General features: G+C 34.2%; 1 protein-coding gene and 1 pseudogene across 1 annotated transcript; one reads left to right on the forward strand and one right to left on the reverse strand.

The window, feature by feature from the left end:
* Nucleotides 1-3,977: 3,977 nt before the first annotated feature.
* On the forward strand, nt 3,978-17,485 carry LOC133313111 (probable LRR receptor-like serine/threonine-protein kinase At1g07650). The gene is given in 26 exon segments (XM_061514439.1): nt 3,978-4,095; nt 4,358-4,438; nt 4,441-4,525; nt 5,590-5,661; nt 5,773-5,841; nt 5,965-6,036; nt 6,250-6,321; nt 6,431-6,502; nt 7,023-7,094; nt 7,181-7,252; nt 7,343-7,417; nt 7,501-7,572; nt 8,193-8,264; nt 8,360-8,425; nt 8,810-8,875; nt 8,966-9,004; nt 9,125-9,183; nt 9,739-10,124; nt 10,221-10,425; nt 10,704-10,850; nt 11,223-11,341; nt 11,692-11,902; nt 11,996-12,236; nt 12,727-12,877; nt 12,993-13,243; nt 17,290-17,485. Coding segments are annotated over 26 exon segments (2,949 nt in total). The 3' UTR covers nt 17,294-17,485.
* A 1,984-nt stretch (nt 17,486-19,469) lies between these two features.
* LOC133313135 (citrate synthase, glyoxysomal-like) lies at nt 19,470-25,086 on the reverse strand (annotated as a pseudogene).
* Between the last annotated feature and the right edge of the window lie 1,276 nt (nt 25,087-26,362).

Raw genomic sequence — 26,362 nt, forward strand, 5'->3', positions numbered from 1 at the left:
TAACGAAAATGTTTCCGTCGAAAACTTTTGCCGAAATTTGAAATCTGTAAATAATTTTGATGAAATTTTTTTCCGTAAAAGAATTTCGATGAAAATGTGATTCGTCGAAAGTTTTTATGAATATATTTTTTGTGAAATATTTTGACGAAATTTAGATTCCGTAATAAAATTTGACAAAAAAAATATTCCGTCAAATTTTTTTACCGATATGTTTTAGTCACAAATTTTGATGAAAATATTTTTCGTCAATAATTTTTGCGAAAATTTTTATGAAAATATTTTCCATAAAAAAATTTGACGTAATTGTTTTACGTTAAAACTTTTCTTTTAATGTAATTGTGATTTTTTTTCCACATAATGTGTATGAGTCAAGTTTTGGGTCAGTGGGTCAATATTAAAACGAGTCAGGTCTAAAACTGACCCAAATAAAAGTGGGTCAGTATTTAAACCAGTTCAAAAAATATGGATATTTATGGGTCGGGTCAAGGTCGGATGAAGGGCAGGGTAAGTGAACCAGTTTTTTTCACACCCCTAGTTGGATGTGTTGAGCTAGTTGATAGAGATATTAGGGGTGTTGCCTGGCCCAGATTGGTCAGGACTTTGTAGTTTTTCTTTAATTTCCTTATATATACAAAAAAAAAAAATTATGGATGCAAAATTTTCCCTATTTTCATTCGGTGGTATTTTCAGACCATTCTTGTAAGTTGAATCCTAACTAAATTAGAATTAAAAGGTCAAAATAAAAAATAAAACAATATACAGCCAACGTTTCTTTCTTAAAATATCTTAATATATATTAATGTTAATATTACTAAATGAGCATATAGATGAGAGCTACGAAGCACCGACACTTCAAAAATTCTGACGTGTTGTGTCCCACTCTTTTTGAAACTCCAACACGCGTTGTGAAAACTCAAAAATTGTTCAAATATTGCGTTGCGTTGCTAGTTTCAACTATTAGATTCATTGGATTACAATTACGATTTTATTGAGTTTGATATAAATATTTGGGATACCTTATGTTTCTTTGCAAAATTGATAAGTATTATAAGTTTAACTTCATTTTTCTGTTAAATTATTGAATATTAAATATAAAGGTTATCTTTTTTTACAGTCAATGTAGATAACTTATCTACATTGAGCCTAAAACGAAGTCGTTTTAAGGCGAAAATCAAAGTATTTTTGTAATTATAATTTGTTTCAGGGTTATAAAAGTCTTTTTTATTATAATTTTTAAAATTTTTAACACAAAACGACGTGGAGCGAATGTAGATAACTTATCTATATTCACTATAAAAATATTAAAGCCTAAATATAATATACACTGCATAAATTAAAAATAATATTTAATACAAAAACATGTTCTAACGTGTCAAAATCTAATATTTTTTAAAATTAACGTGTCGAAGTGTCGTGTCGTGTCACGTTTTCTATGTTGATATCGATGTTAGGAAAAAATTTAATATATTTCAGACCCACCACTTATTCAATGGTTTTTTTTTATGAATGTAAAATTTTCTTTTATTTCTATCCTTTACTTTTTGATTTTTTTTCTTCTATTTTTTTTTTTTTTTTTTTTTTCTATTTTGGAAATGAAGTACTATCATCTAGGCTCCCCAAAAAAGCATCTCCGGTGTTAGAGTGACCTGTTTAGAAATTGGCGAATAGGCCACGTAGACATCAGTGAGGTGGCATGATGTGACTGGAACGCAGTTACTATCACAAAGCTTTAAACGAAAATGTCTGATTATGATTTATTACTAAAAAATTGTCATAAATCACGAATTTCAGAACGCCCATCAACAAAATCGTTTATTATTGTCTCATCTCGGTCCCACGGGCCCCTCGAACTCAGATAACAGTCCTAATACTATTGATTTCCTTTTCAAATTGTTTGCTATTTACAATAATTTTTATAAAGATTATAAAATATTAATAACTTTTCATATACATTTTGAAAAAAGTATTCATTGACAAATTAGGTTCTGTTTTATTACTGTTTTTAAAAATAGTTTTTTAATTTTCAGAACAAAAAATAAAAAAACTCGTTTGATAATTTCTGTTTTGTTAAAAAAGTTTAAAAAATTATAATTTTTTTTGTTTTTAGAATCAAATTTAGAGAATATGTCTGTGTTGTTTTTATTTTCTGTTTTGGTTTTTAACTTTCAAAACAAAAAAAAGACAGAAAACAACAGTCTTCGTAATTATTCTACAAAACAGTTTTAAGAACAAAAAAAACTAAAATACAATCAAACGGACTCTTAGTTTCTCAATTATTAAACTCTCATTATATCAAATTTTTAAACATATAAATTTATCAAATTTGTCTTTTTATTATATAAATAAAGTTAGTGACGTTTTTATGTTTATCAGTGATTAATTGGGTTAAATTTTTTACTATATAATAATATGATAACATTTGAATAATTTTTAAATTATTTAATAATAAAATCTCTGAAAACTTGTTATAGACTAAATTAAAGCAATTAAAAATCAATGAATCAACTTTTTAATATATAATATATATATATATATTAAAAAAGCACTAGTTTTTCTTTATAATAATTATTTACAAATAGAGAACTGTAATGAGGGTGATGTGGCAAGAAGTATATAAATGTAACAAGTTTTTTTTTTTTTTTTTTGGAGTGCATTTCTGTGAGTATATGTGTGTACGGTTCGAAATCTCTGTGATAGGGAAGGTTGGCGCCTTCTCTTCCTTTCTACTTTCTAACCATATTAATCATCACTATCCCACATCATTATTTTACTCGTTATTTCATTAAAGTACCATGGTTCAATGACACTATTGCCCTTCTTCATATGGGGTCAACCATTCTTCAGTTTTATTTTATCCATTCATCCCATTGCACGTTGTTTAATGAAATAACTACATAAACGGAAGAGTCACTTAATAATATTATATTGCTATTACCATTATTCCGTCACTATTTGCTAATAATAAAGTTCAAATAGCACATAATGTAAGATCTTAATTTTAAGTCTTTCTGAATATATATATATATATATATATATATATATATATATTTATTTATATTGTTAAGAAAAAATTAACCCCATTATGATTTAAGTATTGTTGGCTCGAAAAAAATTGCCTTCATCATCAGAGGATACTTTTAATTTATAGAAAGAAAAAAAAAAGTTTGAGAAGGAAAAAAACCATTCAATTCAAGTTGCTTATTATTAAAAAAATACAAAACTTCAAAAATTCCAAAGTGAAAATAAATAAATAAATAAAAAGGTCAATACGAAGTGGTGGCGCTGTGTCCCCCTCGATCTGCACATGATTATTTTTATGGAAATCAGTTCAAGTCACCTCTTTTGTGTATACTTCTGTCAAATGAGGATGATTACTGATCAGAAGTGGAATTAGTATATGTTTATGCCTCCAGTATGGATGTGATTCCAAATTGTTCCCCATTTAATTTTAATTTATGATACCAAGTTCAGTAAAAACTGAGTCTGTGTACTAGACAAACTATGGTTGATATTTGGTTGTTTAGAACCCAGAAATGGATGATGAAAGAGTGGTGCATACTGGAGGTTGCCATTGTAAGAGTGTAACGTGGAAAGTGCTTGCTCCTTCTAGTGTTGTATAACATCATTCCATAATTAGTACATGCTCACAATTTTGAGCTTTTGGGAATTCGGGGAAGTTTCTTACATCTTACACTTTTGGCATTCACACTGCAAAGCAAACATTCTGCAAAATTTGTTATATAACTATAACCTCATTACATAATTAGTGTTGGAACACTAAAATAGAATTCCCACACACTCCCCTATCACTGATAGCTCGTTTTGCAATCAAAGAACAAAATAGAATTAATATCTCCTTGTCCATTCTCATCTGAATGACTGAATCTGATTAAATAGTTTCCCCACTCCCTCTCTCCTATTCTGCTCGAAAAACCAAAGTTCCACACTCCAAACTCCAACAAAGTGAAAACAGTTTCATGGAGCACAGTTCGGGTTATTCAAAGATATTCTTTTTATTTCTCCTTGGTTCGACTTCCTTCATTTTACTCTCACACTTGGCTTCTGCAGCCACACCTAAGCTCAACTCTGAAGAGGGTAAAAGACACTCCTTTACTTGTACTAGTTTAACTTCCTTTTATTTATTTTTCTTGGACCAAATTTGTTATTGTAAAAGAGAGCTACAAATTATTTTTCTTTTTCATCCCTGGACTTGGAAGACAATCACAAATTGGTTGTATCTTCATAGCTTCTGTGCACATGTTTCAACTATCTCTAATACATACTTGTTGATATTAATTCATTTGGACGTATTTATTTTCCCTCTGATTTATAAATTTATTTGATTTGTGTTGTGCAGTGAAGGCATTGAAAGAGATAGGGAGGAAAATTGGGAAGAAAGATTGGGACTTTGGGGTGGACCCTTGCAGTGGAAAAGGGAACTTGATAATAATAGGAAAGGCTTCGAGAGCTCTGTGACGTGTGATTGTTCCTTCAATCACAATTCTTCTTGCCATGTTGTAAGCATGTAATGCTCTTATCTTCCCCTTCCTCTTTCTATTTCCAATCTCATCTCTTGCTTTTAACAATTTCATCTGTGGTTCTACATTTATGTTTTTACTTCGGAGTATTTTTTTTTCATCTGTGGTTCTACATTTTTTTTTTTTTTTTGCAGTCAATTTAAATGACAATTAAAATTACGACCGCGTACGACATTATTTAGGGAGAGCCTTTGTGGTTTTGGTTGGTTTCATGGAACCCAAAGTTCAGATCGTTTTCAATAATAGATGAATTAGTCGTCTTCTGCATCTTTAGAGGAATCTGACTCTGATATCAACTTCTGTAACATCTGAGTTGTGTTTAGTAAAAATTGATTAATTGTTTTTTAAATAGGAAATATTTATTAATTTATGTTCAAAGAAGGATTAGGTGACGTTTGGATCAACTTCTACACTTGAAACAGCTTCTTCTTTTTTAAAAAAAAAAAAGTACTTTAAGAATTTTTTTACCTATTTGGATGCTAGCTTCTTAAAAAAGAAGAAGTTAATAAAAAAGTTAAAATTCCATTTTTTACGAAAGTTAAAAATTTTAACTTTTAAAATAAGTAGAAGCCAAAAGGAAGGAATGACAACGGTGACCCAGTCATTTTGTTCGACATCTCAATTTTCTTTATCCTTTGTTTCCAACTGTGCTTCCATCTTCACCACTACCCCCTGTTTACTAGAACCACTAGCAAGACTTTTATTCTTCAGCCATGTTTGATTCTTGAATTTTTTTTGCAATTCAAATTAAAAGCAAATCAATCTTAGGATTTTGGGGTCAGGGAATGGTTTGGGACCTTCTGAAACGACTTCGCAAGCAAAAGGGTTAACAATACCTTAGGACGAAGGGCTTTGCATCAGGAGAGAAAAAATCAACAACAAAAAGCTTCACTTTTGTTCCCTCCAATGCTTTAGACATAGTTATTTCCTTCCATATTGTAAAAATAGGATTTGGCATCCGTGAGAATTTGTTTATTGGTTGAATATCTTGCTTGCAGTAATCATGTTAATTCTAATTTTTTGTTTTAAATTTCATATTCTATATGAATAGATCCTTAAAGGCTCAGAATCTGTCTGTTACTCTCTCACCAGAGTTTTCAAAGCTTCCTTATCTTAAACTATTGTAAGATAACCAAACTTCATCTTTGAATCTATGAGTCTTTGACACTTTGATGTTCCCATATTCATATGGAATGTTGAAGCTCACTAACTTTTGTCTTGCTATTTCAAACAGGGACCTTAGTCGTAACATCATCACTGGTTCTATACCTCAACAATGGGCTACCATGGACTTGGTTGAGATGTAAAAACTTTATGCTATGCACCCTTTGTTTCTCTGCATTGCCTCTTAAATTTCTTCTCTATATGTAAAGTTAGTAAACAACTTAATAGTGACACTAAAGAGTTTGGTTTATTGAATATGCAGCTCTTTCATGGGAAACAGATTGTCAGGGCAATTCCCCATAGTTCTAACTAATATCACAACCCTCAAAAACCTGTGAGTGGAAATCATTTCTCTATTTTCTCATAAATTGTGTTTATGGCAACACTTACTCATTGAAATTCAGTCACTCAGCATAATGATAAATCCAATGTACTTTAAAAGAAAAATGAATATATGGCATAGGTGATCTAGGATTGTCAGCTTAGCATAATTTTTAAATTATTTCTGCTGCCTTGTTTAAATAAAATATTTATGTGAATGTTACAGGAGTATTGAAGGAAATCTATTTTCAGGCTTCATTCCAACAGAGATTGAAAAGTTGATCAATTTGGAAAAACTGTAATTCTTTTGACCATCTTTGTCTGCATATTGGAATCACAATATCTGTTGTTATTTTCCCTTTAACATTATTCTTAGTGTTTAACATGAATAAATCATGTTTGTTTAGCATTCTGTCATCAAATGCATTCACAGGAGCATTTCCATCCGCACTTTCCAAGTTGACCAAGTTGACTGATTTGTAAGTCTTGGCTTTTTTATCAATTTAATTCATCTAATATCTGCAATAAATAAAGGGTCCGTCGCTTCTCATGTGGCTGCTGATGAGAAAAGTTGCAGCAAATTTTTAACACTAGGATACACGTGCGGATCCTAGAATACACGTGCGGATCCTATCAAAACAAAAAAAATCCAGGATTCGGACGCGTATCCTGTGTTGCTGCAAATTTTCCCTTCTGCAGTCACATAAGAAGTACTTTTCCCATAAATAAATTATTGAATCAACAAACTTTGGCATCTTCTAGCCCATGGTTTCAATCTGATGGGAATAGATGTTGGATCCTTTTAAATATAGGATAGTGAGCTTGTAAATACAAGTCACTGCAGGGTTCTAATTTAGAACTTCTAAATTAATTCCTATAACGAGCCACAAAACTATACATTTTCTAGCTCAATAGATTACTAATGCTTTTTTGTTGCTGTTTCATTCAAATTTTGGCATTTCTTTGCATGCTTACTAACCTTTCCAAAACAAAATTTAGGAGGATAAGCGACAATAATTTCTATGGGACAATACCCGATGGCATTAGTAAATGGACATTGATTGAAAAGCTGTAAGCTTCCAAACTAGTTTTTTCTAATTGTATTTGTTGTATATATTGTAGTTTATTATATCAATTTTTTTCTTTTGGGGTTACAGGCACATGCATGGTTGCTCTCTTGAGGGGCCCATACCTTCTAGCATTTCTACCTTGACAAGATTAACCGATTTGTATGCTTTGTAATACTTTATTTTATTTATTTTTTTATCATAAAAGATGAATATGTCAAGTGATTATTTTGTTTATTCTTTGATACTTAGGAGAATAACTGACCTGAAAGACAATATAAGCTCTGCTTTCCCACCCCTAAGTGATATGAAATCCATGGAGACATTGTGAGTTCAACAACTTACATTCTTTTCTTTCTCTTAAAGTCTTCTCAAAATGATCTATATTTTACTTGGACATCATAATGCAGGATATTGAGAAAATGCTTCATTAAAGGAGAGATCCCGGAATATATTGGGAGAATGGAAAAACTAAAAATTTTGTAAGTATAGTTTTATTGTGGTTTAAAACAGAAAAAGAAAAAAGCATCTAAATTATTTTCTCCTCTTAGATAAAATAGCTCTAAATCTAACAAATAGCTTGTAGAACAGAACAATTTATCGACCTTGATCTTATTTTTGACCAACTCAAAGTAGTTTGCATAAGTCTAAGATGTAGAAAGTGAGAAGGGGTGTGTGTCAACTAGTAATTTCGGTATAAGTAGTCTTCTCATCTCCTCCTATGAATTTACTTTATCTTGAAATTCATATGTATAATATATATAAAAATGTCTAAATCAGATTGTCATAAGTCTTTTCTGTATACAACAAAATTGAATGATTGTTGCTCTATTGACCCATATGTCCCTTTTGAACTTCTAAATATAGATCTTGCTTAGACGATTACCATATCACTTTGTTTCCATAATACAGGAATCTGTGAATGCTGAAGATTATAAAGCCAATTAATAAACACTGCATGCACACGAAAATGTTGAACATGCTTTTCTTTTCATCCATCTTAAAGTTGAAGATAAAATGCCTTTTTTTCTTTTTTCTTTTTCAATTAATCCTTTCCTTATACAAAACAAGTTCACTTATTTATATATCTCCATTGCTGTAGAGATTTGAGTTTCAATGGCTTGAGTGGAAAGATACCTGGATCTTTTAACCAACTTGACAAAGTGGATTACATGTAAGTGGATAGATTGAATGAAACGTGTTATTCGAACATCTCATCTCATTTTCATTTCTGATTATTTTTTTTTTTTTTTTTGTTAAATAATGTAGGTATCTTACTGGGAACAAGCTAACAGGGACTATACCTGGCTGGGTCCTTGCGACTAACAAAACTGTGTATGTTAAATTCCTTGAATAGTTATGTTTCAATTTTCAACCTTTCATCTTAATATTTGCTTCAGTGGCCACAGTCAATAGTACACCTAGAAACATTTTTATGCTTATGCTTGATATGTTTTAGAGCACTTGAGAATAGAACAACAACTACTACTACAATGATCAAATGACGCAGTTGGATACTATCATAAAATAAATTTTCAATAAATCCATTTAGAGCATTCAAAATATGAGGAAAAAAATATAGTTGGATGGCCTATATTCTCTATTAACTTCAATCTATTGATGTCTGCATAAAGTTAATATATTATATAACTGAAATTAAATAATGACTCTTGCACCAACGTGAGATAAACATTTTTTATTATATGTTTTGGTGCACAGTGATATCTCTTCCAATAACTTCGCCTGGGATAGCTCAAGTCCAACTGAATGTAAACGAGGGAACGTGTAAGTTTTATTTAAGCTTTGAGTTCTAGTTGTCCTCAATGAGTGTTATTTATTAGTTATCATTGCAACAAAATTTTGTTATTTTTCCAGAAACCTTGTCGAGAGCTACTCCCCATCTGCGGATTCACAGTAAGCTTTTGTGTTTGGAATATGAAGTCTTCTCACCTTTTGCTTTCTGATGAATTTTCTGTAAAATAAGGTCTTTGGTAGCAGCTCTAGTATATAACCTTAAATTTCATTCTGTTGCAGAAGTGAGATTGATTCATGCCTAAAAAGAAACTTTCCATGCCCTGCTTCAGTTAGCGACTGTAAGTGTGTGCCCGTGTCCGTACTACAAATTTTAAATTAATAACATGATTTTACTTATGATTCTATTCACACAAAATTTCATTGCCTACTTCTTTACTTATGATCTTAATCTCACAGTACAATTAAAAGCAAAATAAAGTGAGATGGAAATGTCCATTATGAACGAAACAAATATATGTATTTTTATATAAACCACATCTATCCTCTACGGGAGGCAATCCTGTTCGAGTCGGGAACATCCACATCATCGTGGTTAAGATTAATTTCCTCCTATTTATTTGGTATAGAACATGTTTGACTAATTCTAAGAAACAAAATAATTCAGATGTCTTTGTTTATCAGAACAGAACCATTCCATGATTCTATTGACATCTTATTAAATAAATTCATGTAACTGAACTAAAATCTCAAAATTTTAAATACAAACTATGGTATGTTCTTTGTGAATTTTACCTTTCTATGCTTCTATCTTTTCAATTAGCCATTACTATTTGAAAGACTCTGCCTTGAGTATTCTTTCTGTTCAATCATGTTTGGTTTTGTTTTTTGGACAGATCATTCCTCCATGCACATTAATTGTGGTGGTAATGAAGCAAATATTAGTGGTAATACTTATGAAGCTGACAGAGAACAAAAAGGTGCTTCAATGTTATATTACCCTGGTCAGTCTTGGGCTCTTAGTAGCACTGGGAACTTCATGGACAATGATATTGACTCTGATTCCTATATTGCGGTCAATACTTCTAGACTTGATAGTGTCTCAGTACTCAATTCAGAACTGTACACAACAGCTCGTGTTTCTCCGCTTGCTCTCACATATTATGGCCTCTGTCTAGGAAAAGGAAATTACGCCGTTAAGCTTCACTTTGCAGAGATTATTTACATAAATGATACGTCATATAACAGTCTTGGGAGGCGGGTATTTGATGTCTACGTCCAGGTAACTATTAGTTTAATGATTTATAAATAATGCTAAATAATTGTTTCGCATTGAGTTGTGCATTGATGAAATATATTGTTATGTGCTTAAATTAAGGGAGAATTGGTGCTGAAAGACTTCGATATCCAAAAGGAAGCTGGTGGTACTGGCAAGCCAATTGTGAAGAGATTCAATGCTACTGTCACACAACATATTTTGAAGATTCACTTTTATTGGGCTGGAAAGGGAACCACTGGCATACCCACAAGAGGAGTTTATGGACCTTTAGTATCTGCTATCGCAGTATACCCAGTATACCCTAGTAAGTCATATCCTGTATCTTAGTGTTAGTGCTTTGTCTGACGTGATTAAGGTTCTGCATGCCAAACTAAAAGTTGAAAACTCTAGCTGACAAGTAATATAAGAAAGAAAATCAATTTGGACAAAGTTGTTGTTTGTTATCTTCTGTTCAGATGTACTAATTGGTATTAAAGAAATTAAAATATGTAGGAAAAGGGAAAGATTACCTTTTATGTCTACCTCTACACTTGTTTTTGTTCTTCATTCTTCAAAAGCTATAAATACTTTTCCCTTGCGCAGATTTTAATCCTCCCTCTCCGGATGATGGCAACAGTACTTTTGTCATACTGGTAGTTTGCATAGTCGGAGGTGTTTTAGTTGTTCTTATGGTGCTAGGTTTCATGTGGGGGATGGGATGGTTAGGAGGCAAGGACCGAGCGTATAAAGGTATGGAATATGGTACCGAGTTCTTCTAGTTCTTTTATTTAGAATAAATATTTTCATTTGTTTCCAACATAGCATACTTCTTTTTGTATGCAAGCAGTATTTGCTTAAGCTTCTACTACAATTAGTACTAAATTAATTCAAATTTCATAAAACTTAAGTGCAATATTTTGCTTCTATGTAAGATTGATATTGATGAATATTTTTTCATTTCACCAAAGTCAAAGCTTTAGGAGAACATAGGAGAGCATACTTGAAAAACCTGTATATTTATAAGCTTGATGGAAATGAAATAAAAAGAAATATAGTGACAGATATTGTAGAGAAAGCTATAAAATTTCTTGTTGAATCCAATTTTCCATTTTTTTTCTCCAGAGCTCAAGGGTTTAGATCTGCAAATGGGATTATTTACTTTAAGACAAATCAAAGCAGCAACCAATAACTTTGATGAAGCAAATAAAATTGGCGAAGGTGGCTTTGGTTCTGTTTTCAAGGTATTTTGATCTTTCTCAAGTTTACATTCCTGGTTACCTATTCCGTCTTATGGTTAATTTATATGTTACTTGAATTGAAATACCAGACACAATCTATGGTATCCATATCTCCATACGATTTAAATTTGATAATAAGGATTTGTCTTATATATTTGTACTCATTAGTAAGCATACAGCCCTTAATGGGTTAATCAAAGAGAAAAACTCTTGAAATTCATACTGATTAGCACTTATTTTTTTGGTATCCAAGCCAATTTAATTCGGTTCGTGATGGTTCCTATGTGCACTTTAAATATGTGTAACTATGTAATTGTAATGCAAGACAAAAATATACTTTGTTCATGTTGCAGGGACTACTATCAGATGGAACAGTAATTGCGGTAAAGCAGCTCTCTTCAAAATCTAAACAAGGAAACCGTGAGTTTGTGAATGAGATAGGAATGCTATCTGGACTTCAGCATCCTAATCTTGTTAAGCTTTATGGATGTTGTGTGGAGGGAAACCAGCTAATACTGATATATGAGTATATGGAAAATAATTGTCTATCTCGCATTCTTTTTGGTAAGCTTCATAATTAATAACATTAGCCATACTTGCCATTTGAATCAAATATATGACTAACTAATTGATTTTTCTTCTCCCAATGACATATAGGAAAGGATCCAAACAGCAGAATGACACTAGACTGGCCAACCAGGAAGAAAATTTGCCTTGGCATAGCTAGAGCTTTGGCTTATCTCCTTGAAGAGTCCAGAATAAAAATCATTCACCGGGATATAAAGACAAGTAATGTCTTGCTCGACAAGGATTTTAATGCTAAAGTATCGGATTTTGGCTTAGCAAAACTTATTGAAGATGACGATACCCATGTTAGCACTCGAATTGCAGGAACAATGTAAGTTCATCATAAATTGCTTCTATTTCTCTTGTTTTTCCAAGTCAAAACATGGTATCGCAATCTTCTTAGCAGTTTGAAGTGAGCCTTCTCACCGCCTGTTTGTCATGAAAATTGAAAAATGAATAATAAAGTCTATATTGTCAAGGACCAATCATCCTAAAACAATAAGCTGTAATGTGAAGGCTTATATCTCTAGTATGTACTTTCATGCAAAAACTCTTTGAAGTGTGAAGAAAACACGTCCACTCAGTTTTATGCTGAAATTATAATTAAATTAGAAGCATACAAGCAGCATGGACCAACCTTCTCATTCAAGGATCAATTTCCTGAACTTTTTGTAGGCGGAGGCCCTAGAATAGTTCATATGTAACATATATACTATCTGAATGCTTTTATTTTGACGTTGTATGCCATAACCTGCTTCATTTTATTTTATTTTACAATAATCATAATTTTTTATATATATATGCTTGTTATCATTCTGCAGTGGTTATATGGCTCCTGAGTATGCAATGCATGGCAATTTAACTAACAAAGCAGATGTTTATAGCTTCGGGGTGGTTGCATTAGAAACTGTCAGCGGAAAGAGCAATACAAATCACAGGCCAAACGAGGAATTTGTTTATCTTATTGATTGGGTAATTTGAATTGATTGGGAACTTTTTTCATGTTTCATCCTTAGAGATTGGATATTCATTTTTTAGTCTTAGGAACAACTGTCCGATTTATAGTTAACCTTTGAGTTTCTTTCAGGCCTATGATTTGCAAAAGAGAGGAAATCTTCTGGAGCTGGTTGATCCAGGTTTGGGTTCAGAATATCCAACTGAGGAGGTCATGCTGATGCTAAATGTGGCTCTTTTATGTACCAAGGCAATTCCAACACTCAGGCCAACAATGTCTCAAGTTGTGAGCATTCTTGAAGGTTCGACTGACATTCATGATCTACCTCGTGATCAAAACGAGAGTATTCACTCCTGGCAGAATCCAAGCACAGCACAAAACATGTCAGTACAGACTGATTCCTCCACATCATGTTTTGAGATAGAAGAGAACTTCCATGGATGAAACATTAGATAGTATATATACTGATTGCTAACATCATGTATTTAGTACAAAACTCTTATTTAACTTAATATTTTTACAGTATATGTAATGGAATATTAAAAAATAGATTTTTCCTGTTACTCGTTAGATTACAAAGTCCAAATGTGTTGGTGTTTCAAGGCTGCTGTTGATGTCCTATTTTTTAGGAGTTAATTAGTTGTTTTTTAAATTGATTAGTCTTTTGTTTAGGAGTTTGTTTAGGAGTTTGTTTACTGCATTTTACTGTTATTGCTTTGTTAGTTTGTTGCTGATTTTGTGGACCAACAAAATCAGCTAGTTAGTAGCAACTGCATGAGCTCAGTTTTGTATTTAAAACAAGTTCATTAGTCAGAATAAAAAAATAAGCTGTTGCACAATATTGTTTCTGATGATAGTTTTTCTCATAAAAGATCAACATTGGTATCAGAGCCTTCTTGATCTTAAGGGGCTGTGAGTGACTTGAGAAATTAATGGAGGGAGGATCGAGTGGTTTTTCAGCAATGACTCCACCAATATTCGATGGAGAAAATTATCAAGCATGGGCAGTGAGAATGCAAGCCTATCTAGAGGGTTGCGATTTTTGGGAAGCTGTAGAACAAGATTATGAAGTTGCTCCCCTTCCTGATAATCCAACCATCAATCAGATCAAGTTTCATAAGGAGAGGATAACAAGAAAAGCAAAGGCAAAGTTTTGTTTATATGCTGCTGTCTCACCTGCCATTTTCAGCAGAATTATGGCTTGTGAATCAGCTCAAGCTATTTGGGACTTCCTCAAAGATGAGTATAAAGGAGATGAGAGGATTGGAAGCATGAAGGGGCTGAATCTAATCACACAATTTGAGAGATTGCAGATGAAGGAGTCTGAAACAATTAAGGAGTATTCTGATAAGTTGGTAAATATTGCAAATCAAGCAAGAGCTCTAGGCACTGACCTCTCTGATAATAGGCTAGTGCAAAAGGTTCTTGTCTCCTTGCCCGAAAGGTTTGAAGCAACCATTGCATCTTTGGAGAATACCAAGGATTTGTCTCAAATCAAGTTGGCAGAATTGCTAAGTGCTCTGCAAGCACAAGAGCAGAGAAGGTTAATGAGGCTTGAAGGAAGTACAGAAGGAGCTTTGCAGGCTAAAGAACAGCATAATGTAAGATGGAAGAAAGGAGATGACAGTAGTGGTTCAGAAGCTGCTGCAGGAGAGAACAATGCAATCAACTCTAAGAACAATTGGGGCGGGCATTCCTCATGTAAGCATTGTGGAAAGCAGAATCACCCACACTTCAGATGTTGGAAGAGGCCAGATGTGAAGTGCAGAAAGTGTCATAGGCTTAGACACATTGAAAGGTTCTGCAAAGAAAAAGGAGATCAGCAGCAAGGTGAGGCACATGTTGCAGACCAGCATGAGGCAGATCAATTATTTGCTGCCTCTTGTTTCTCCTATAGTGCTCCATGTGATAGTTGGCTTGTTGATAGTGGTTGCACAAATCACATGACAAGTGATGAAAAGCTATTTAGAGACCTTGACAAGTCATTGCAGTCAAGAGTGAGAATTGGAAATGGAGAGTATCTAGAAGTGAAAGGTAAAGGGACTGTAGCAATAGAGAGCTATGCTGGAACTAAGCTGGTTTCTGGTGTGATGTACGTGCCTGATATTGATCAGAATTTGCTGAGTGTGGGCCAGTTGGTAGAAAAGGGATTTAAAGTGATATTTGAAGAAGGGAAGTGTTTGATCTTTGACTCAAATGGTCAGGAGCTGTTCAGAATAAAGATGCAACAGAAGAGTTTTTCTCTAAATCCCCTTGAGAAGGAGCAAGCGGCATTCAAGTGTCAGGCTAGTGATTCAGAAATATGGCACAAAAGGTGGGCATTTTCATTACAAAGGCTTACTATTCATGCAGAAGAATGAAATGGAAACTGGGTTACCAATCCTGGAGGAGCAGATCACAAGGTGCAAAGCTTGTTTTTTGGGCAAACAGACAAGACTTCCTTTCAAAGAATCCACCTGGAGAGCTACAAAGAAGCTACAACTAATTCATACAGATCTTTGTGGTCCTCACGTGACTCCTTCACTAAATGGCAGCAGGTATTTTCTTATCTTCAACATGGAGGAGTGCAACAGTGTAAGTACTCCAATGGGTCAAAAGGAAAAGTTTCAAAAGAAAGATGAATCGGAATCTGCAGATGAAAGAGTTTATAGGAGTTTAATTGGCTGCCTTATGTATCTCACTGCAACTAGGCCAGACATTATGTTTACCGTAAGTGTCTTGTCTAGGTTTCTTAATTGTCCAAGTAAACTGCATATGGTAGCTGCAAAAAGGGTGTTAAGGTACTTGAAAGGTACTCTTTCATATGGAATCAAATTCTGCAGAATTCAGAAGTTTAAGTTGCAAGGGTATTCTGACAGTGACTGGGCTGGATCAGTGGATGATATGAAAAGTACTTCGGGTTATTGTTTTACATTTGGGTCAGCTTGTTTTTCTTGGTGTTCAAAGAAGCAGGAAATAGTGGCCCAATCAACTGCAGAAGCTGAGTTCATTGCAGCTACTGCAGCTGTAAACCAAGCATTATGGTTGAAGAAGCTGATGGATGACCTGCATTTGGAGCAAAAAGAAGGCATAGAAGTATTTGTGGATAATCAAGCTGCTCTAGCTATTTCACAGAATCCAGTATTTCATGGAAGAACAAAGCATTTTAAGATCAAGTATTATTTTTTGAGAGAAGTGCAGAAGGCTGGAGAAGTAAAGCTAATGTACTACAGTTCAGAAAACCAAATTGCAGATATATTCACCAAGTCATTTCATGTTAGTCGATTTGAATTTCTCAGGGAGAAGCTAGGAGTGTGCAGCACTTGATCCAGGAGGAGAATGTTGGTGTTTCAAGGCTGCTGTTGATGTCCTATTTTTTAGGAGTTAATTAGTTGTTTTTTAAATTGATTAGTCTTTTGTTTAGGAGTTTGTTTACTGCATTTTACTGTTATTGCTTTGTTAGTTTGTTGCTGATTTTGTGGACCAACAAAATCAGCTAGTTAGTAGCAACTGCATGAGCTCAGTTTTGTATTTAAAACAAGTTCATTAGTCAGAATAAAAAAATAAGCTGTTGCACAATATTATTTCTGATGATTGTTTTTCTCATAAAAGATCAACAAAATGAAGCATTGAAAAAAAAAAAAAAAAAACTTGGTCTACTGCTTTAACACAAACAAGCACCAGAAATTCATTTGCAGATCAATTATACATATTACCACCAAATTATCAAGCCAAATTTGAAACTCCTTCAGAAACTAAGATTAAAAAGGAAAATTTCATTGATGATCAGGAGTTACTTTCTTGAGGTCAGTAGCTTTGATATATAGCGCCATCAGCTGAGACCTCAACCTGGTACTTTTGGCCGGTCCTCTGGTCGACGATGGTCAAGGTGCCGTTGAGGTTCGCCGGCGGCGACTGGGCGGAGAGACGGTGAAGGTGGACCTGATTGATGGGTTCAGTGCAAGTAGAGGGCAGTAGGTGAGCTGTGAGCATGGCCAGACGGCCACGAGCAAGAACCGTCGGGGATTCTGAATCGGTTAACATTTTCACTTTGCAGGAGAATTGGAATTCAGAGAGGAAGACGAGGAATATGAAATTGGATTGAGAAGAAAGTGAGAAAGATTTTTTCTGACAAAAATTAAGATAAACTTCACAAATTTCCATAAATAATGACAGTCATTTTGAGGCTGCACGTTTTACATTGCGGCTGTGGTCCCATTTATATTATGATTGTTATCACTGATGCTGGTTTATTGTGACTGCTGCAACATGTAAATACGATGTAAATACAACCATTAAATGTAAATAAATAAATAATTGAAATTTTTTGCAAGATTGGTGTAACATTTTTTGTTCTCATATTGTTGTAAGTAAATAAATAAATAAGAAGTATTACATCTAGTCTTACTTCTTCATTGCACTATTATAATTATTATTGTTTTGACTGCAGATAACAACAATTGCTGCTGCGATTTATCTTAGAATGGCAGGAAGGCCACCTGTGCTTCCATCCAACCACCTTTCTTACACAGAGAACTTCTTATACATGCTAGATTCTTTGTATGTCTTTATGGTATTTTTAGGCCTGATTGATAATTTGGAATAAGTCAAACTTGTCCTTTTTATTTATTTATTTATTTATTCTTCGTGGCTTACTGATGGCTGGATCTTTGTGCTCATATAGAACCAATCCAATTTTTTTCAAAAGAACTATAATTTAATCTTTGTGCTCATACTAGCTGCTGCTGCTGCTTCTTTCTTAATAAGAGTTTAACACAATTAAAATCTCCACTGTGCGTGCTTTCAGAGACAATCGATCATATCAACCAGATCCTCAGCTAACTCGAGCACTGGACATTACCTTCATTCTACATGCAGAACATGAAATGAATTGCTCCACATATTCTGTCCGACACCTTGCGTCAAGGTAGACATCTTACAGCAATTCTACCCAAACAACATAAAGCAGTCAATCTGACATTGCTTAGCTGTTATCCTATTTTAGTGGTGTTGATGTATACAATGCTATTCGTGGGGCTCTTGGAGCTCTATATCGACCTCTTGATACATCAAAACAAAACGATGTATAACTTAATCCGGCCTAAGGAGAGAGATAAGGTCTTATAAGAGATTGATGTATTAATATATCGTTGATCAGTGTAATTCTAAAAAATTAATATACTGTTTTAATATTAATATATTGAAAAAATATTATTTTTTCAATATATTACTTTTTAAAATATTGAATATTTTTATTTTTATAAAAATTAATTTATGTTTTGGACACACTGATCAATAAATTTATATAAAAATTAATATCATATGATATTTTTTTGAAGAATTATATAAATTCTTTATTAAAGAATATTTTTATTAAAAATATTTATTTTTTATCCTAAATTGTATTATACAGTGCATTACCAAATACTAGATGATATTATCTTATACAATATATTATTTTATACAATATCGTACCAAATGCTGGATAGTATTAAAATTTAATCTGGTCTTATACAATCAAGCCTTATACTATCAGGTCTTATACTATCAGGTCTTATCCTATACTATGCACCAAACATGCCCTTAGCTTTTCTTGAATTGTTTTTTTTTTTAAAAACATCTTTTGTGTCAATAGATAACTAAAAAAAAGCTCCAAAGCAATTTAAGGTTTCAATGTATCGACTGAAAAAAATTTGAAATTTTTTCTAAACTTTCATGTAATTAAACCCAAGATTTTAGAATATTCAATGAAAATACGCATATTATGATATATGGTTAGAAAACTCTCATGACGTAAAACAAAAATCCCAAGGTTTTCAAGATCAAATGCAAAAAATTCCAAACAAAATTTTATCATGAACTTTAGGTTCTATATGCAAATTTTATAATCATAACTTTGATACCAAATGAAGAAGATAATTTTCAACCCATTAGATATGTGAAAAGCTGTTGTTTAGTAATTTTGAATGTTTGTTAAAAATTATATTATGTTTTACTAATTGAGAAAATCATATTACGTTTTACTTTTTTTTTATTAATTTCATTGCATTTCTTTGTTATTTTTTTATGGGGAATATTATACTTACAACTAATTTTTGTTTACAACATTTTACAATCATATCTTAACCGTTGATTACAAAGTCCAAATGAAGCATTGAAAAAAAAAAGAGGCTGAAAAATATCTCATGCACCCAACTATGGGGAAAAAATGATAGAATTCGTACTAGTGCACAGAAAATTTGGTCTACTGCTTTAACACAAATAAGCACCAGAAATTTGTTATTCAATTATACATATTACTACCTATGAGAACTCTAAACTATGCTTATCTATTAATTATCCCTGTATTAATTTTAATAAAACAGAGTTAAAGGTAGAATAAGTGACTTGTATACTACTTACACGTAAAGGCTGGAACAACAAATCCCCCTAGCATCATTCTTCCGGTTGGTATGGATGGGATACAAGTTGCATTATTTATGCAGGACATGCTCCCCGTGCATCATCCTGATCATGGGAAATCGAACTTTAGAGGTAATAAAAAGCGACGAACAAATTATTTTCTCCCAGTACATTATTGAGAATTATATATCATCTTTTGGTCATGTCACTCACAAATGCATATTGAGCCTACAGCCTATATCCCCATCCAGCAAGCCGTCGCTTTGAAGCATTTGATATTGCCACCTGACCAAGCTTGTCAGCATCACTTGATACATTCCTTTCATTGATTGGCGTATAATGCCGCAACCATTCTCCAATATAAACCTGAAACATAAAATGGATTTGATGAAATCAGGGAAGAAAAGCATCCATCATATGTTCTAAATCTTCTGGTAGAATTAAACAGGGTGCTTATAGGTGGATCTACTAATCTACTATAGGTTTGCCGTATCGTTCTGATGCATTATGCAAACATTTCCTAGTGCCAGTTGTCAAAACTCTAATACTAAAACACTCATAAACACAAGAACTGGTAAATATGGCTTTTCATTCATAACTCTCGTCTCCAAATTGGAGGAATATTTATACAGCAAAAGTATACTGACTTTTAGGAACAACCAACTGTATATCCCACAAATATCTGCTAAATAAAAACAAATCATCAAATTCTATCTAGAATCTTATACAAACAGAAATTTAAATTAGATAACAACTTTTAGTTTCAACACTCCCCCTCAAGTTGGTGCATGGATATCTATCATGCCCAACTTGTCAATTACTTCCTTCAAACTTTTTCCAGAAACGGCCTTGGTCAACACATCCGCTAGCTGATCTTCAGATCTGATATAAGGAGTACTAATTATTTGTTGATCCAATTTTTCCTTGATGAAATGTCTGTCTACTTCTACATGCTTCGTTCTGTCATGCTGTACAGGATTGTGTACAATCTCTATGGCAGCTTTGTTATCACAATAGAGGTTCATTGGCTGTTTGTTTTTAAATCTCAGCTCACTCAGCATGGTTTTAATCCATAATAATTCACATGTACCATAAGCCATACCTCTAAATTCTGCTTCAGCACTGGACCTGGCCACCACTTTCTGTTTCTTGCTTCTCCATGTAACAAGGTTCCCTTCCACAAATGTAAAATATCCTGAAGTGACTGCCTAGTAGTTCTATCACCTGCCCAATCTGAGTCTGTATACCCTTCTATAATCTCTTTTTTATGTTTGGCAAATAAAAGACCTCTACCAGGTGACCCTTTTAGATATCTTAGAATTCGAAATACTGCTTTTAAGTGATCTTCACTAGGAGAATGCATAAATCTACTTACTACACTCACAGCATAAGCAATGTCAGGTCTAGTGTGAGAAAGATAAATTAATCTTCCTACTAACCTTTGATATAAACCAATGTCAGCTTCTGATTGATCTGGGTATATGCCAAGCTTGTGATTCATCTCCATAGGTGTGTCAGCTGGTTTACAGGCCAACATCCCTGTTTCTAATAAGAGATCTAAGGTATATTTTCTTTGAGACAATACAATTCCTTGTTGTGATCTAGCAACTTCAATCCCCAAAAAATACTTTAACTGTCTTGGCTTCTTCATTTCAAACTCAGTGGCTAGTTTTTGTTCAAGGGATTTCATTTCTTCTTCATCATCTCCAGTTAGCACCATATCATCAACATACACTATAAGAATAGTTATTTTTCCTTTTTGACGCTTGAAAAACAAAGTGTGATCTGCATTACTTTGAACATATCCAAATTTCTTCATTGCTAGAGTCAATCTCCCAAACCATGCTCTAGGTGACTGTTTCAGTCCATATAGTGCCTTTTTCAGCTTGCAAACTGTATTTTCTTTTGAAGTTGAGAGCTGCATACCCGGTGGGATATCCATATATACTTCCTCCTCCAAGTCTCCATTTAAGAATGCATTTTTTACATCGAACTGCTTCAAGGGCCAGTCTCTATTTGCTGCCAAAGAGATCAGAATCCGGATTGAATTGAGCTTGGCTACCGGAGCAAATGTTTCTTGGTAGTCCACACCATATTTTTGAGTGTATCCTTTTGCAACTAGTCTGGCTTTGTATCTATCTATGCTCCCGTCAGCTTTCAGTTTCACATTAAACACCCATTTGCAGCCAACAGTCTTCTCCCCATTTGGTAGAGAAGTTAATTCCCATGTAGAATTTTTTTTGAGTGCTGTCATTTCTACATTTATGGCCTCTTTCCACTTAGGATCATCCAGAGCTTCCTGCACACTATTCGGAATACCAACACTGGATAATTGATTAATAGCTAGAACACATGGTTCAGATAAATTTTTCATGGATACATAGTTGCTGATTGGGTACTTTGTTTTCACTTTAGGATCGAGTTCATACAGATTTTTTGGTATTCCTTTGTTAGGTCTAAGAGATCTTCTAATCTGTGTATGGGGAGTAGGAGATAAAACAGAATTGATTGGACTAGAATGTACCTCAGGGATGTCTTCGAGTTGCCTTTCAGGGAAATCCACAGGTGATGTCTCGGATATATGTGTTAGACAAGGTATTTCATTTCGAGGAAGTGATTCTTGATCAGATTGACTTTGAGGAGATGCTTCTTGATTCGGTTGGCAAGTTATTTCTAAGTCAGCAGTAGGTGCAGGCGGTGAAGTGCAAGGTATCACTTGAGTAGTCAGCCATGTGTCTTCTTCTCTATGCAATGGTGGCAATGCTGTCTCCCCCTGAGAAGAAGATCCGCAGGCTCCCCCTGAATAATAGGGTTCAGATTCATGAAATGAGAGTTCCAAGGTGACATACATCTTGTGAGATACAGGATCAAAACATCTATAGCCTTTTTGAGAGTTAGAATACCCAACGAAGATACATTTTCTTGCACAAGGATCTAATTTATTTCGCAAAGATTTGGGAACATGAACATAAGTAATACAACCAAAGACCCGAGGTTCAAGGTGAGAGACATGGGGAAGAGGAAAATGGGACTCAAGAACTTGAAGAGGAGTTCGAAAATTAAGAACACTAGAGGGGGTTCTATTTAGTAAATACGTGGCAGAGGTAATAGCTTCTCCCCAGTATCGGGGAGGAACGTTCATTTTAAACAGAGAGGCTCGAACAACTTCTAACAATTGACGATTTTTTCTTTCATCCAAACCGTTTTGTTAGGGAGTGTAGGGACAAGAAGTCTGGTGTTTGATGCCGTTTGAAAGTAAGAAGTCAGAAAACAGACCATTAACATACTCAGTGCCATTATCAGATTGAAAAACGTGTATGGAGGACGAATACTGGTTCTGAATCATAGCATGAAAATGTTTAAATGCAGAGAATACATCCTTTTTTTGTTTAAGCAGTGTTATCCAGACCATTCGTGTGCATTCATCAATAAAGGAGACATAATAGTAAGAGTTAGAGAAGGAGGAAATTTTTGCAGGACCCCATACATCAGAGTGCACAACTTGAAAGGGAACGGAACTTTTATTCAAACTTGGGGAAAAAGAAATTCGATGGCTCTTGGCCATTTCACAAACTGAACATTGAAAATCAGAAATTGAAAAACAAGAAAACAGACTGGGAAATAACTTCTTAAGGTAACCGAATGAGAGATGTCCGAGACGCTTGTGCCAAAGCCAGATGGAGTGTTTGTTCTTGTCCTCAGTTGTAGTAGTGGCAGCTTTCACAACAGAAGCACTTGCATTTTCTGAGTCCAAAAAATATAGTTTCTCTTGTCTAACACCATAGCCAAGAATCTCCTGAGTTTGGTTTCCCTGAAATATACAAAAGTCAGGCCAGAAAATGACTCTACAATTCAATGCATTGGTTAATTTACTTACAGAAAGCAAATTAAATTCAAGAGTTGGTACTACGAGGACATGGTCAAGGGACATCCGAGGGGATATATGAATGGAGCCTTGACCAGTAATGGTGGAAATGCCACCATTTGCAGTCGAAACATACGATTTGTCAGAGGGAAAAAAAGAGGAAAGAAATGCGGGATCACGAACCATGTGATCGGAAGCACCAATATCAATTATCCAGGGAGAATTCTGAGAAAGTGCAGAGAAAGCAAAGGACTTACCCAAAATACCTTCATAAACCGTGTTAGCAGTAGGGTTACCAGAGGAAGAGTCACCAGCGGAGGTGGTAGTCAAAGCCTTGTTGAGTGTTTTCCGGCGAGGGCGTTTGTTGAAGTCCCACCAATCAGGGTAGCCGATAATCTCATAGCACCGAAGCTTGGTGTGACCCGAATCACCACAGTGAGAGCATTGGAGAGGAGGGGTCTTGGACGGATCTTTGCGAGATTTTTGGGTAGAAGAACCTGAAGAAGGCCGGGGGGAAACCGTGACCAGAGCAGTCGAATCAGAGGTTGCAGACGGTCGTCCCATAGTGAGACGTTGCTGAGCTTCGCGCCTGACACACGCATAAGTGCGTTCAAGGTCCAACTTGGGGTCTTTGCGGAGGATTTCACCTCGAACGGATTCAAATTCCGGATCCAGGCCGCTGAGGAAGATATGGACTCGAAGTCTAGCCATGGCAGAGTGCATGTGAAGAACATCAGCGACAGAGCCCTCTTGTGCAGTCATCCTATGGTCGATTTCCTGGAAAATCGATAGCAATTCGTTGTAGTAGACAGAAAGAGGTCTACCATGTTGTTTTGTGTTGAAAGATTTCTGATTTAGATCAAACAGACACGTCTCATCTGATCTGTCATAGAAGGTACGCATTGCAGCATCCTAGATTTCATGAGCTGATTCCAATCGCAGAAAACGCTGCATCAAGGAAGGAGACATGGATTCGATCAGCCAACTCTTCACGCGTTTGTTATCGGTTATCCAGGCTTCATATGTAGGATCTCCAACCGGTGGTTTCTTCGTAGCTCCAGTCAGGAAACCCGATTTGTTGCGGGCTCCGATTCGCATGTCCAGAAGTTGTGACCAAAGGGGATAATTGGTATCATCAAGGACCACTGTGACTGGGAATGAAGAGTTGTCTTGGTGGATGACAATATTAGAGGGGGTGACGGGGTTGGATGATGGGGTGATGGGGTCGGACAATGGTGGATCTGTTTCAGTATTGTGATTTTCATGTTCCATGGTGTGAGAGAAGAGAAGAGAAAGTCAAACAAAAAAAAGAGAGAACGGCAGGAAAAAAAAATCCGAAAGAAAAAAAATGGGTTCGGGTCTGGTTCAAGAGACGGGTCGGGTAAAGAATAAAGAAAGGAGAAAAAAAAACGTGAGAAGGAAAAAAGAAGAAAAAATATGGCCCAGGATCAGAACAAAACTGATACCATGTCAAAACTCTAATACTAAAACACTCATAAACACAAGAACTGGTAAATATGGCTTTTCATTCATAACTCTCGTCTCCAAATTGGAGGAATATTTATACAGCAAAAGTATACTGACTTTCAGGAACAACCAACTGTACATCCCACAAATATCTGCTAAATAAAAACAAATCAACAAATTCTATCTAGAATCTTATACAAACAGAAATTTAAATTAGATAACAACTTTTAGTTTCAACACCAGTGTTAACAAATCTATAATGCAACCATGGTACAAGTATACGACTAGAAAACCATTTCTAGTAAAATATAGCTAATTATAATTATGATATAACTTTAATACGCAAGAAAATCATAATCAGAGAAATGATTTAAAGAAAGGAAGTCACCTGTTGAGGTCTCATAGTCTAATCTTTGTATCAGGATCATCCAAGGATTCTCTCCAATGTGCCAAATACCCAGCCATTCGAGGGATAGCAAATAAAACTGTGAAACACTCAGGTGGCAATCCCATGGCCCCGATTGCATTAAACAAAATATACTGAACCATTGATATTAAATTAAGCAGAATTCGTTTTCTTCTTGGTCAGATTATAATATAGTGTCAGAAACCATAAGTAATTCTTTAAATTTGAAAACAATAAGAGTTACTAGAGATCTTGAGTGACTTAAGTTCAAGCTTGAGCTTGTTTGTTTAGTTGAACAAACGAGCTTAATCTAAGCATTTATCAAGTCGAACTCAAATAGTTCATGGATAGCTCAACTCTTCTACACTCCCCACTCATGACCAGCATACCTAGCTTAAGGAATATGTAACAGAAAGGCAACACATAGACAGGGACTACAAAATGGAATAAGAGGATCCCAACCAACAATGGAAAAATTTATCAAATCTAAGCTTTATGTTGCTAGAGTAGCATTGCAGTATGTAGAGCAATTCATTTCATGTTCAGATGTTCTGCATGCAGAATGAAAATAATGTCCAGTGCTCGAGTTAGCTGAGGATTGGGTTTATAATTATATGACCGATTGCCTCTGAAAGCATGCACAGTGGAGATATTATTTGTGTTAAACTCTTATTAAGAAAAAAGAAGAAGCTAGTGTGTAGCTACTACTCTATCATCCAAGATTAAATTTTACTTCTTTTGAAAAAAAATTGGATTTTGTTCTATGTGAGCACAAAGATCAAACCATCAGTAAGCTACGAAGAATAGAGGAGGGATATTCTTACTACCAAAATCTTCTATTACCAACTCACTACTTATCGTTGGATCAATATTTTCTCTTTTATTCAAAAACTTTTTAGCATTCTCTCTTTAATTCAATAGTGATTAGATAGGTAGTAAGTTAGTAGTAGAAAATTTTGATAGTAAGAATATTTTTCGTCCGAAGAATAAATAAAAAAATAAAAAGGACACCTTTCCAACAACCCGTGCTATTTGTTTTTCTCTCACTTGCTTTTTGTAAATAATAAATATCAAGACCCTGCATCAAATTATAATAAAAAAAAATTATATGAAAAAAGTTGAAGCTGAATCAAATAATATAAGCGATGGCTGCACGGCAATAACAATATAAAATGTTGAATCCTAATAAGAAAAAATGTTGCACTCAACGAGTCACATGTATATTGAATCCTAAAAATATAAAATTAAAACGTTCTCAGGACCAAGGTAGTCAAAATCACAATTTTACCTAAAATCGGAAAGGGAATAAAAAATCGTAAATTGTAATACAAATCGTAGATTTTACCTGCACTCTAAAATTAAATTTTTATATACATATGCTTA

The sequence above is a fragment of the Gastrolobium bilobum genome, unplaced genomic scaffold (genome assembly GCF_033153095.1).
Source record: "Gastrolobium bilobum isolate Gb01-03AN ecotype WA unplaced genomic scaffold, APGP_CSIRO_Gbil_v1 utg4070, whole genome shotgun sequence".
Lineage (NCBI taxonomy): Eukaryota > Viridiplantae > Streptophyta > Magnoliopsida > Fabales > Fabaceae > Gastrolobium > Gastrolobium bilobum.